The sequence below is a fragment of the Lycorma delicatula genome, chromosome 4 (assembly GCF_047948215.1).
Source record: "Lycorma delicatula isolate Av1 chromosome 4, ASM4794821v1, whole genome shotgun sequence".
NCBI classification, from domain to species: Eukaryota; Metazoa; Arthropoda; class Insecta; order Hemiptera; family Fulgoridae; genus Lycorma; species Lycorma delicatula.
This window is the reverse complement of record NC_134458.1, coordinates 3,506,538-3,521,642: the sequence shown is the minus strand read 5'-3', so window position 1 is coordinate 3,521,642 and position 15,105 is coordinate 3,506,538. Positions and strand designations below refer to the sequence as shown.

At 33.9% G+C, this 15,105-nt stretch overlaps 1 protein-coding gene across 1 annotated transcript in view; it reads left to right on the top strand.

Moving 5' to 3' along the window:
• The window catches only part of FASN3 (Fatty acid synthase 3), a 280,712-nt gene that overhangs the window by 151,852 nt on the left and 113,755 nt on the right, over positions 1 to 15,105 (top strand). The window contains exon 24 of the mRNA XM_075362162.1: positions 8,873 to 8,996. Coding sequence (XP_075218277.1) covers positions 8,873 to 8,996 — 124 coding nt within the window. The remainder of the gene's footprint in view (positions 1 to 8,872; positions 8,997 to 15,105) is intronic.

Genomic DNA, 15,105 nt, shown 5'->3' with positions numbered 1-15,105 from the left:
AGCACGTGCAATGGCTTTGGCCGGTAACATGACTTCACGAGCTGCCAGGGATTGCGCTGCACCTCATGCATGGAGTCTTGCCAAAACTTGAGTTTGGTTTCCTTGATGGCATGAACATACTCATTACGGGCGCGCCGGTAGATCCGCAGACCCTCAGCGCGCACGTCATCAACGATAATCCTCGTTAGGGGGTGATGCTGGTATCTTCCCCTAGCGTCTTGATGGCCCGGCCGAATTGTTCAGCCATCAATTCCAACTCCTCCCTGTGCTCCATGCGCCATTCTAATCCCTGTAAGGCAGCCGCACACTCACGCCGCAGCCTGTGCTGATCTAGGCCCCTTAGGTTATAGCGACCCGAATCCGGAGCTCTTGGATCGCCACCGTAAGCGATCTCATAGGTTATAAGTCTATGATCACTCACACTGGCCTCGGGCCATACAGTCCAACTACTTGTACACCTAAGCAGATCGCCTGTCACCAAGGTGACGTCGATGTAGATTTCCCCCAGTCCGGAAGAGAAAGTCGACAGTTGTTCTGCCTCATTAAGCAAGTAGAGGTTCCTGGCTTCAACGAACTGTGCGAGACCAGCGCCTCTGGATTCAGTGAGTGGTGAACCTCAGACGGAAGACTTGGCGTTACCGTCCAGAGCAATCAGCACTCTAATGACCGGGAGACCGTCCAGAAACCGCCCCAATTTCGCCAATAAGTCATCATCGATACTCCATCCAAGCTGGAAGTATCCCGACACTAGTACGAAATCGAGCGTACCCTTCGTAACTCGCACAACGGTGAACCGATCGTCAGAAAACTGGGGCATTCAGAAGACACCCAACGAGACCGAGCTGACCACCCTATCCTCGACCGTGTACAGCTTCTGGACCAAGAGGACCTCGAGGTCGTACATCCTCATGGCTTCATTGGTGGCTGCCCGGGAATGATGCAGGTTTAACTGCCCCAGGCGCCATCGTTCAACAAGGTGACGTCCGTCCTGGAAAGCTTCCCCCAAATTCAGGCGTCGCCGTATTGTTTACCATCTTCGCTCGGGCTATGTCATGCGATCTGCATTGTTTGCCCCCGACCCGGTGTCCGGCATCAAAGCTTTTCACCAAGGCACAGGGAGCGCACTTTGCAGGCGCGATCTTTTTAGATCAGTTAGCGCATCTCCGACTGTGCTCTACAGCGGAGTGAGGTGTAACCAAAGCCTTGGCATTTGAAGCACCGGGGTACTTCTGTATGGTCGACAACCCTGCAAGAGGCCCACCCAAAAGACAGCCAACCACTGGCTACCAAGACCTGCCGAATCTTTGGCAAGTTCTCAATTATGCAGTGGCCCTTTGGGGTCTCTTGCTACCCAACTGCCAGATCACCCTGACCCCTTGAAGAAGTCCTTGACAGCCATATTCAACGCAGGATTTTGACTGTGTATAGCCCTGTGGATTTCGGGCTCCTCTGCCCCTGTTATCCTGTACAGAAAGTATAGAAAATGTTATGATCAAAAATATTTTTCATCAGTTAATGAAAAAAATTAATTTTGTTTGGCTCAGGTATAATTTTTATGAACAGCAAAATACACAGACGGGAAAAGAAAATTTTCTGCTACACAATCCTAAAAAAGTTGGTCAAAAATATCAGTTTGTATTTACTATTGAAGATGAAATCTTTTTTGAAGAACAGATTAATCTGTACACCCTCAACTTTTAGGCTACTTTACATAACTAAATTTATAATTCTTCTACCCCGGATCATTGACTTTATTAAAAGTCGTAATCTCGCTTACCAATTAAGAAAGTATACTAGGAGAGAGGATCTTCCAAAAATTATACACTTTTTGGTTTCAGAGCCTCTCATGTTCCAATAGCATAGGACTTAGAATAACTTATGAAAGTCATATTGCAAGAATTGAAAGCCACCAGTAATAATCGAATAAATAATTTTGATGATAAAATATAAAATTTAAACTTAGGTACTATAAGATGAGTTTAGTTAAAAATAAAACACTACGATCAATTTCTTGGTGTTTAAAGTCGAGTTTGTTATTAAAATTAATTGTGTTGTATAATTTTCAATACTAGTCATCATGGGCAACAAAATCATCACTGAAGAAAAATAAGTCAATTGATAGTTTTGAATCTGAGAGGAAGATCAGAGAAAGCAATATATGATGTATTTGGGTAATTTCTGTATAAACAATTAATAATAATTAAATACATCCACACCACCAAAAAATTAACTGTTTGTTGTACAGTTAATAGACCCTAAACTAATAAATGTAATTTTGAACATAATAGTAAAATTGAAACCGCATTAAAAGAGACCAAAAATAATTTTTATATTTCTTTAAGTTATAATCATACGTGTATAAATCTTTAAAGATCATTTAACTAATTATAAAAATCCTTTTGCTTTTAAAATTAACAATAACAAATTTTAAAAATAATTAATAATAGATCAATTTTAATATTTCTAATAAACATATATTTATGAAATAGAATTTGGAGAGAAAATTGTAAAATATTCTACACAAGAAAGACAAACAGAATTAAAAACAAAATCAGGAACATTTACAATTATCTAAATACAATAAACAGAAATATATTTATACTAATCGCATTAGGGAAAATACATTTCAAGAATGAAATACATCAATATTTGAAATAATCAATATCAAAAAATTTAAATCCCTTACAATTGGAAAAATATAGAGAATAAAAAATGGCAACAAATATATAATTAATGGAGTACTATAATTTCAAAATTATGTCGGTTTAGGGAAATATGAGAAATATATTAGTTATTTAAAGTTTGATTTAAACTTATTTAAATTTATATTTATTGCACTACCAAAAACAATAATTTTAGTACATTCAACCAAGCTATATTAACAGCAAAATTGTTCATTTTATAAATTTAATGATCAATCATCATCTGGTGTTCTGACTGGTGGCAGGTCCCTTAAGCCACCTCTGTCTCCATCCATTTCTGTCCCACTCCTTTCCTTTGTCCCCTTATAGTTTGCAGTCTTCACCTCATCTATTAACTTTGTACTTCTTCCTTATTTCCTTTCTCCTTCTACTGATCCTTCTGATGTAGTTGTCAACATTTCACTTCATCTAACCACATATTCTAACCGATTTCCTTTTCTTTTGTGGATTTACGGCACAAGTGCTCTTTCTTCTTTTATTTTCTTCATTTCTCACTTCATCCTCCATTTTACTTTCTCCATCCTTCTCCATATCCCTATCTCAAAAGCAATGATCCAGTCCCTCTCTCTGTCTCTTTCTCTCTCTCTTCTTCTTCACCATCTATGCTTCACTTCCGTATAACAACACTCCATTCATAACACTTGGCTAACCTCTTCCTTAACTCTCAGCCTAGACTTTTACTACATAATAATTTACTCTTGTTACAGAAGGCTTTCTAAAATTTTCATTTTTCTTCCTTTAATACAATTGTTAATTAATTTTATTGATTCTTCCATTTTCATTGGGGTGTGTCCTTTTATTAAATGCGCTGCATAATTAGAATCTTGATTTTGATTTTTAAAAGATCTCATGTGCTTATTATATCTTAATTTCAATTATCTTCCAGTTTGTCCATATATGTTGCATTGCATTTACATTTCATTTTGTATATACCATTACCGTTGTAAATATCTTTTTCTTCTATATTACAATTAAAAATACTTTTTGTGTATTATTTGTATTTCTAGTCATTTTTTATGTATTATTTAGTAAAAAATTGTTTAATTGGACAAATTTCTTTTCCAGTAAATATTAATTTACTCTATTTACAGGCACCTTTATCTTTTGTAGTTTTAATTTCATTTCTTTTATTTTATTTCACAAGCCTGCAAAATTTGGAATGTGCAATGTATTTTTAAATTTTGATAATTGATTCCTATGTATTTTTTGCGCTAAATCCGAAAATAACGTCCATTTTTTCCATCACGTCAGAATTTTTCGATAATCGCAGATTTCAAAATTTGTAACAGTTGAAAAATTGCAAAAATGTGATACTGTAAAATAGACAAAAAAATATTTTTTTTTATAATAAATTAATATAATACATTCACTTTTTTGGCTTATACTATGCATTCTTATAGCTGAACAGTTGAGTGGTCTAAGTAATGGATGGGAGGGGTTGAAGATGACGTGACGGTGCGGTGGGAGAGCTTGGCCGAAAGGTTGTGACAAGACTTAACAAGATGTGACATATTTATTGGCAGCTATCCGCACCTTTTATGCACCGTGCAACTACTTTCAGTGCTGTTTCATCAGCGTGCGTAAATCGAGTTTTTCCGTCCTCCGTGATCAAACGCGTTTTTGTCGGTGGAAAATACATTTTCAGGCCATAAAGCAATCTTTCCGTTTTCAAACCGGCTTCAAGTCGCTGCAAAAATTCTGCAGATTTTTTTGTTACATTTTTGTTAGTTAATGGTGTAAAGGCAAAAATGAGATAACAAGTTTCGTTCGACAAGTGTACCTTACGTATTTCGGAGTGAAAATAGGAAATCAAGACAAAACTTGGGCGCCCCACTAAGTTTGCTACTCATGTGTTGAATGACTTAGACGGTGGTCAAAGGGTGAATAAGAAGCGTTCAGGTTTGGAGTTGCAATGGTGTGGCGAGAGCCACGAATCACACCAATGATTGTTACTTTTGTTCGACTGATGTTCGCGGTTTCAATTTGAAGAATAAAAAAAGAATCGTCTATCCAAATATGCCATCAGCTTTACGCCCGGTTCCTCATGATCCAGACGTACCAGTGCTAATTCCACCAGAAAATTTACCTGAAATAGACGGTTCCATAAGTGATTTAAATGAAGATAATATCGAGGAGTACGCACCCGGAGATAGCTGTGCACCAGAGCTTTATTCACAGTATGAAGTAAACGATTCGGTTCGAGACACATCTGATCAAAGAAAATTCAGAATTGCTTGATTCGAGGCTTAAAGAGAAGAACCTGCTAGCAGCAGGTTCTTCACTTAATTTTCCCGGTTCAGGTACAGAGAAACAGATTTTCTTCCAAATTTTTCGAAAAAAGGAGAATAATGACACCCCCCGCCCTCCTCTTCAGACCACTCAACGTTTTAGCTATAAGAATGCTTAGTATAAGCCAAAAAATAATATATTATATTAATTTATTAAAAAAAGAAAACCTTTTATATCTATTTTATTGTATCACATTTTCGCAGTTTTTCAATTTTTTACAAATTTTGAAATTTGCGATTTGCGAAAACTCCTGACGTGATGGAAAAAAATTAAGTTAATTTTCGGATTCACAGCTACAAAATACGTAAGAATAAATTATCAAAAACTATAAACCACAACCATCGCAGGCTTGTGTTTTTATTCGTTTTTTTTATCATTTGTCTTTTATACCTGTTATTTTCTGCTATATAAAAATATTGTTTAACTTTATTTTATATTCCGGTTTCTTTAATAGAAATTTATGTAGTCTAGCTTTATCTAAATGCCGCTAATTTATGTTCCATTGGGTGATTCAAATCGTAAGTTATGATGTTATCTATGTAAGTCTCTTTCTATACATTTGAAAATCTAGATTATTCTTATTTCTTTTTATTTTTAGGAATAAAAAAACTACTAGTTTCGTCTCTCTATTCTTCAATCGTATTTTTAATGTTTGTTGAAATTTGTTCATTTCTTCTGGAATCTTTTGTTCACTATTATGTCTTTCTTTATTAATTACTTGCTGGGTTAATACAAAAAATTGTCAAAGAATGCGACAAAGAATTGTCGCGTATATTTTGTGTGTTGGAAGAGTTTTTAATAAGTTTGTTTTTTATTTTTTTTATTTTTGTGGTTCTGTGTTTTTGATTTTGTTATCCGAGTAGGGGCCTTTTACACTCTCTATCGGAATTGGTTAAATTTTATATACTTTTTTTATTATTTTTGCTTTTATGTTTTAAAGACTCCGTCTGTGATATTAGTTGTAAGATTTTCAATGATATTTGTTGTAAGTTTTTAATGATATTAGTTTTAAGTTTTATTTCACTTTTTTTAATTTTTGTTTTTAACTTAGTTTTAATTTTTTATTATATAGTTTGTATTAGTTTTAAGTTTTATTTAATTTTATTTTAGTTTTTAACCTAGTTTAAAGTTTTATGTTAGAGCTTTTATGTTTTTTAGATTTCTTGTTAGTGTTTTTGTTATCCGAGAATGGGGCCTTTACACCCATCTCGGACTTTGTTAAATTCTGTTTACTTTTGGTTTTATTTTAGATTTTATCTGTGATATTAGTTGTAAGTTTTATTTATCTTTTAGATTAGCTTTAATTTCTTTTATTTATTTTTTTTTTTTTTAAATCCGGGCGATGATAACGCGTAGGCGTTTTTCGACCTCAAAAAAAAATGTATTAATTACTAATAGAGTGTCATCCACGTAATATCTTCTAAACAATTGTACTTTTTCATGAGATCTGGTATATTTTCTTCTTCCATATTCTGTAGGAATACTTTGCTCAGTATCGCTGATAGTGGGTTGCCCATGCCTAATCCATCCTTCGTTTTATATATTTTATTATTAAATTTAAGTTGGTTTTGTTGAAGAATTGTTTCTAAAGTTTTAATAATTTCTATTTTCAAGTTATTATTTATCTTTCCTCATTTAATTTCTTTTATAAAATCTGTTTATTTTCTTTTAATGCTGTTTTAGGCCAATCAATCAAATTGGATTTTTACGTGCCAAAATTAACTTCTGTTAGGTAGGACATGTGACATGAAACCCTGCAGTCTTTCGTTATTCTTATATTTTTTTTATTTTTCTGTGACTTCGATTATATTTTTTACTGTGCACTGATTTTCAATATCCTTACATCTTTAAATGTATTTGCTAAATGTTTTGCTAATTTATATGCTGGCGCATTCATGTAATTTATTATAGACCTTTTCGGTAAATTCTCTTTGTGAATTTTAACCTGTGTTCTCATAACTGGTATACTCGGATTCATGTTAATATACTTGTAGTCATTTTCTATAATTACTTTCTAATATATTTCAATTTTATTTTTATTTTCTATTGCGTCTTATTTATAAAATCTTCCTTTTTAATGATAACTACTGCATTTTCTTTATCTGCTTTTGTAATTAGAGCATTATTTTCTTTTTTATATTTCTCTTTTTACATATATTTCGTTTTTGGTGGTTACTTTTTTAATTGATTTTTTTATTAATTCTGCTGCTAAATGTCTTGCGTCCCTTATCTATAATGTCTTGTTCAACTATATTTTCGACGTTGGAATTTTTTTTATTTTATGTTTTAATCCATTATTTAGCAGTTCATATTTATTTCTATTTAAACTTATATTAGCTATGTTAACAATCCTCTGGTGGAATTTTATTTTTTATTTTTTCCCGATTCATTTCTTTCATTATGGTGAAAAAAAAATGAATCATTTTTTATTTGAGAAATAAAACATCATATTAATCATTGTCTTTATACTGGGTTTGGCTTTTTCGGTTCCAATTACTTTTTAGAGTTAAAATATGTCAGTTTACTTCAGTAAATGATCCTATCATTTATTGAATGATAAATGAATTACTTCATTTAGCAAATTAATTTAACAGCAGTCCGTTATCATAATTTCATCTGCAAACTCCAGTCACTATTTTCATGGTTATGTTGATCTAGTGAACTTAAAATAAATATTTTTTTTATACAGACATTTCTGTCAATGTTAGCAAACATGTTTGCTTCTATGTTGCAACTTTATACATACCCCATTTATAAGCATTGATGTCATTCACTATGTTTACACAGAAATTACATTTCTTTAAGAAACCCTGCTTTATAAAAAAATTTTAATTTCATTTGAGTACAAATGTTTGGTAACTCATGTTATCAAATGTTTTAGTGCAAATAATTCATGTTATCAATGTATTATATAGTCATGTATTACATCAAGTAAGCCATATCATTCACTGTTTTCCATAGATAGCATCTTCAGGTAAAAAACACATGAGATGAAAACATAAGACTGATTAAAAATATTATCAGTTCAATTACAGCGCGTGTATTTTCATAAAGCATAATTATTAAAATTGACAAATGATCTTTGTCATATTAATTTTTGTTCATGGATCTGAATGAAGACTGTTTAAAATATTTTATTTAAACCCCTATTCTTAGAGATTGGAAATACAAAACTGCCTGCTGTTTAGAGTTGTTTATAGTTGGGAGATGTCAGTTAATAGAAGTTTTATTATGTGTACTTTGTTTTTTTATACTTTTGTCTAATTAGTCTGAATGTAAGATGATAAATACATCTAAGCAACATATAAACATACATAATATACTATTTATTTCCTTCTTGCGAGTGTGAAGAGTGCATATTTAGATCTATTGCCTCTGTCCTCAGAGGCATATTTATTGTTCAATAAAAATCCAAGCTACTCATTGATAAAAACATGTATAAACATTAAGTTAATAAAATAATTAACTTTTTCAAGGATTAAACTATTTAGTTTAATTAACATTAAAATTAGTGCAAATGCACTAATGTGTAGTTTTTAAGTTAGATTAGTGTTTCTATTTAACAACAATATGATGATATATGAGGTTTTATATATATATATATATATATATATATATATATATATATATATATATATATATATTTATATAATTTATACAAATATATATGCATATACGTATATATATTTGTATAAATTAATACTTATGCCTTTGCTGTTGTAAGATCTCTCAGTAAAATAAGTGAATTAGTTACATAAGAAATTAAATTAAGGTACCAAAATTACTTTACTTTTATTCAGCTTAGAGTCTTGCAAACAGTAATAAATAATGATGTGACCTTCCACTGAAATTAACATTTTTATTCTATCTCTTTATTTCAGAACATGTCTTCCCCAAAGTAAAGTTCTTGTATCAGTTTATTATTCAGCTTTAAATTTTCGTGATATAATGACTGCTACTGGAAAATTGGCAAATGAAATTATGGTTAGGGGAAGAATCGATCAGGTTGGTTGGTTATTATTCTGTAATAATTCTTTTAAAATATAAGTTTATCAGACATATTAACCAACTGTATTGTTATGCGTATTTAATATTATATATTCAACAATATCAATGAATACAGAGGATGTTACACTTTTCATAAAAATTTGGTAAAATAAGATTGGTTCCAATTTTATATGTACCCTGTTTAATCTTCTCAGCAAACCAGTTCATCCTAGACTGTAGTACACACAAAACACTTCCCATTTTATCAGTTCATTTTTATTCACAGTACTTAATAGAATATTTCACTTTTCATACTTGTAAATTTGTTAAAATCTTACAAAACTTACTTATGCTGTGTTTAGCATATGTCAGCTAACAGAAGAAAGGAATCCAGGTACACGTAAGGTAAACCAAAAAAAAACAGCCAATCTTTAATTCTATAAGATATTTCATTCTTCTGTATTTTTTGAAAAATATACTTTAATTTTTTAATATTGTTGTTGAATATCTAGACTCTACATGTGCAACAAAACACACACACACAAACTTTATATTCAGTATTTTTACTGAAATAATTTCTAGTACAAATAGATGCATGAAATTCTTCCTACACACAAAATTATAGATGATGCCCCCAAACACATGATTCTTCAATAATACATCGTAAACATCCTCCAATCTCACCACGAATAAACCCACACAGACAAACATCCAACATATATGTTTGCATTGTCCGTAGAGGCTATAAAAATCTGAAATACTTCTTATCTAATCACCTTTTCTTTAAAATAATCGATTTTATGATGTTGTAATCCAACAAATTGATTGCTTTGTTGAGAAACATTTTTGGGAAAAATATTAAGTTAGGTTATATTTTACAGGAAAAAGAGAACTCAAAAAAAATTATTGATTTCATTTTTTGCCTGATCTTTATATGAGAATAATAAAATTGATCTATTAACTGATTATTAAAGCATGAATGAGAAATTCTATTTGTTACAGAAGTATTATAATTTATTATTTCATTTCTTTTTTTTATTATTTTCTTAATTAAACATACCTTAATTGCATTTAGTCTTCCTGACCAAACACCAAATTATTGAAAAAATAGGATATGTACCTTGTGCATAATCTGAAAAACATTTTCAATTTGTATTCTATTTGTGGCAAACAGTTTGACAGGAAGAAAATTAAGATCTCTAGAGCAAACTACAAGAAGTTTATTATTGCCTGATCACCACAAGGAATTATTGCTGCACTGCGGCTTAAATAATAATTTAATTTTGCTGAAAAACCAAAGAAAAACCATACACACAGCAACATACAAAGGTGCAAAATAAAACAACATTGGTCTGGCTAACAAGACATCTGAGTTTGAGGTGTTATGACTTTGTAACCGTTACAAAATATACATAACATATACCAGATTAAAACTATTTTGTTTGGCATTATTTTATTCAAAACTAGTCTACACAACAAGAAATTAATCATTTATACTTTCAGAAAAACACAGTTTTTACACTTTTTTTGCGAATACAACTTCTCAGTTTTAGTTTGGCAAAATAATTTTGTAAAATATGTTATTTGTTTGTTAAATTCGGACTTTTATCTTTACTCTCACCAGAATTATAGACGTCATGGTGATAATGGGTCATTAAAAACATTATTTCTCCTTTTCCATTTAGTATATCAAAACTATTTTTTAAAGTTAATAAACAGTTAAATGACAGCAATTCAAAAGCATCACTGTTTATAAACTTGGATAAGTTGTTAAAAAGAAAGAGTGAAATTAATGAATACAGAAGTTTTCCTTTATTAAAAACTCAGTCAACCACTATATATGTATGATAGATGACGTAAACAAAAAGGTTGTAAGGCAATCTAACATGGGAAAGAAGTCATTCCTCAAATTGGCATTCTCAGGATAGCAAGCATCCTGGACCAGGTTTACTTAAGAAAGTAAGGACTGAAGTGGTTTCCTTTTCCTTTCCCTTTGCCATCTTCATTGAGACAAAAATACTGCCATGCATCAGGATGCCAAGCACACTGAAATGGAGTAAATATTCAGGTTTGCAATCACTCACTTTATTCATTATATAGATAGGCTGTATAGTGAACATCATCACTCTCATGACAGCAACTCTGACTAGTGCACTTGCACCTCAGTTAACAACCAACTACAATAAAACACTGTAGCTTCCTTATGTAGAAGATATAGTGATAAAAATATTATTAAGAACTGCTTTTTGAGAGCAATTGCTGTGTTTTTCTGTTGGTTTGAATGCAATATTGCACAGCAGTTTTAATTCCTTTGTGATTAATTATGTCTACTTATATGTATAGAATGATTCAGGAGGAAAGGGAAGTAATTTGGTAATTGATTCTAGAGCTTGAATTAAGAAAAAAAGTTCATATAAACATACATCTAAAAACACTTTGTTATCGAGTTACAGATAGTGAAAAATCTTGCCCAGATTTCAGTTACCACAGTGGATAAGGTCATACTGAAATTTTTAAGGTTTTATACAGAATGTTCAACTTAAAAGAGCTCCCATCACTTAGTTTAGTCTATAAGCAAACATTTACTTAATTTACAGAAAACATTGAAAATGATGTCCATCCACTTATATGCAATTGTCAACATGTTTGAACATGTTCTTAGCTAGTCTTGTTAGCTGTACGCTATCTGTTTCCTAGATGGCACTGGTAATGTTTATCTTCAATTCCTGCAGGGTGCGTAGATCACTCCTATAAACGATTTCTTTTAAGGAACCACACAGAAAGAAGTCTGGACCAGTCACATCAGGGTATCTTGGTGCCCACAATCCTTTAAATGATTCTTCCACTGAAAAAATCCTATAGCATCTCCAAAGTTGAGTGAACTGTATGGTAAGTGGCGCTCTCCTGTTGCGACACACTCATCTTCATACAGTAAGGCTATGAACTGTTAGATAATTTCTTGAGAGACTGGAGCATCCACTTTTTTCAAAAAACAAGAGTCCTGTTACTCATCACCTTGAAATCGTACACCACACGCCTATTTTTTGTGGGTATAGAGGAGATTCAAAGAAAATTTGTGGATTTTCAGTACCCCAGGTCTGGTAGTTCTGACTATTAACATACCCACCAAGGTGAAACCACACTTCATGTGTGAAAAAAATGTGTTTAAAATGCTATAACATTGTCTCTAATGAAGTTCTTGAACCATTGACAATGGTGAACCCTTTTAGCATAATCAGCATTATTTAGCTCATGGAAAAACCTCCATTTGATACAGATATCATTTCTTTGATATAGATAACTGCTTGCTACTTTAATATCCTGTATGGCCTGCATCATTAAAACTGACTTGTGTTGGACACATGTATAGTCTAACACTGAACCTGTTTCACGAAATTGTTTAACTAATTTCTGAATAACACTTTACACTGGTGCTTTCTTTTCAAACTTCTCCCTGAACTTTCACCAATACACAATATGAGATTTTGCCTCTAAAGAAGTTTCCAACATGAACACACATTCTTCAACAGTTAACCACATTTTAACAAACAACGACGACTATGCAACCTTGTTCAATACCCGATTCTTGACACAGACTGGCAATACTCAAATGTGCAGGCAATAAGGAGTCCTCTCCATTCTAGCTCGTCATACCAATATCTTCCACATTATTTTACCCATCTCACATCAATATAAGCATTTAATAGAAACGACTGAGTGATGGTATCTTTTTTAAGTTGAGAACTGTGTATAAGGATGCTTTTTTATGTTTTTTCATATAAAAAAATAAATAAAACATGTTGCCTCAGAACTGTATCTGCCTAGTTTTCATGATATCAAATGTAAAAAAGAAATATTTGGTGACAAAAAGAAGTTTTTTTAGATTTGAAGTACAATAACTGTTAAATGACTAATAAATGGATAAATTTTTAAGTAAGTTTTTATCAAAACTTGTAGAGAACTTAATTCTGAGAAAATTGATTAACAAAGTCTATAAAAAAGAAACAAAAAATGTAACTTTTATTGTTAAAAACAAAATCGAATAAAACTTAACAGATTAATGTTATGAATTTAAAAAAATTAAAAACAGGTGTTTTTAGTATAATGAATTTAAACCTTTGAAAAATTAAAATACTTTTAGATTACTTAAAAAATTACTTATTGTAGTTTATACTGTATTAATTTACAATATATCTTTGAAAATTCCACCATTGACACATCGATGCACTTTCCCACTCATATCCTTACATCACTTTCTGTCACCAAGGCACTATTTGGTCTCATACCTCATAGTAGTGTGGGACTCTCCCTTTCGGGCCTACCCACTAAAACCCCTCTCCCTCTACTACATGGGATGCTGGGCCCATCTTACGGTATTATCACAGCACCTCATGTTTCTTGTTCCCATCCGTGCCTCCATTGCTGGCCCCATGTCCAACTTGTTGGGTTCCTGCATTTTTTTTTAACTTCGACCTCTTGGGGCCGGAAGCATTCTCCAAGAGAGACTCAGATGTAGTTATTTACCCCTGGAAATCTTCCGTCAACATGGTTCGGATGATCTTAATTAGCATCGTGGACAATGCGTCCCATGATCGTTCGGTCTGAAGCATAGTCCCTTTGATGTTCTCTGGAGTAAGCACACCAAAGTTTTTCCTGAATTATTTCCTTTGCTGCAGAAACCGATTGCACACGAACACCGTTTATTCTGCGGTGTCCTCCTCCCCGCAGTAATCGGAATGTACGGACGGTCTCAGCATCCGTGCACATAAGTATGCCTTGAAAAATACGTGACCGGTAAGGAACTGAGTCAACTCATACCCTAATTCCCCGTGATTTCAGCACAGCCATCTATGGAGGTCCGGAATCAGTCTGTAGGTCCTACAGACTGATCCTGAAATATCTACCTTTCGTCGACTGATCCCATCTCTCCTGCCACCTACGGACAAGCAATGGCTCTGCATCCGCCTTACCCAATCCCCTGTACAACTCCTCTCTTCCGAACGAGGAGATCCAGGGACACAATTCCGGCCACTACGCCGGCGGCATCACCTTACACGGTCCTGTACCCGCAACATACTCAAAGGGAGCCAGCCCTGTACACCTTGCTAAAAATTGTCCATGCGCTCTCCCCCTCTGCAGCGCTAAGGGCCTGACTGGGGCTCCATACAGTACTTTCGAGAGCACCACCTGAGACAAGACCCTCCGCTTCGATGTGCGAGGCCCCACGATGTTGGCGATTATCCGACCGACCGTGGCAGCCGTTTTTTGGGCTTTGACCGACACTTCTTCTAAGTGCCTCTGAAACTTGGCGTTCTTATCTATTAACTCCCCGAGGTATTTCACTGCAAAGGTAGAGTGAACTACCGTGGCACCGATCCTAAATGAAGTCGAGCTCAGCTTACGTCTACCCAAGACTACGACCATTTGGGTCTTCTCCGGCGAAAGCTGAAGCTCGATCTCCTGTAGGTGCGAGACAATAATGTTTATCGCCTCGTTCTCAGTGTCCATCACCACCCGCTCCGACTTCGCCGTCACAACGAGTGCCAAATTGTCGACGAACCCGGTTGTCCCAACGGGAAGCACGACGAATAGGACTTCATCATATGCGATATTCCACAGTGTTGGCCCCAACACTGAACCCTATGGAACACCACAACTCATCCTGATCCTTCCTTCTCCCTCGGCGGAAGTACCCGTTCCTGATCTTTGGGAGAGGTAACACTGGATTATCCTTCTTAGATATAGACTGACGCCATGACTCTTCAGTGTCCGGAATATCGTGCCCCACGGTACACTGTTAAACACCTTTTTTACATCAAACAGGATCACCCTTGAAATCAAACCCATATACCTTTGATACGTCTCCCGGATGTTAGTCATGACTATGTGTATGGCATCTTCAGTTTACCTGCCCTTATGGAAGCCAAATTGGAGGTCGGTAAGACCGCCAGTTGCCTCTAGCTCTTGGTTGAGCCTGTTAACCACCACCCTCTTAAAAAGATTACTCAGGTAATTGAGCAAGCTGATCGGCCTAAAGGATGCTGGTTCGCTGCGTTTTCTCCCCTCCTTCCTGAGGAGCACAAGCGGGACGGATCTTCAGTAGTTTGGAAAACATTCCCGAATGATG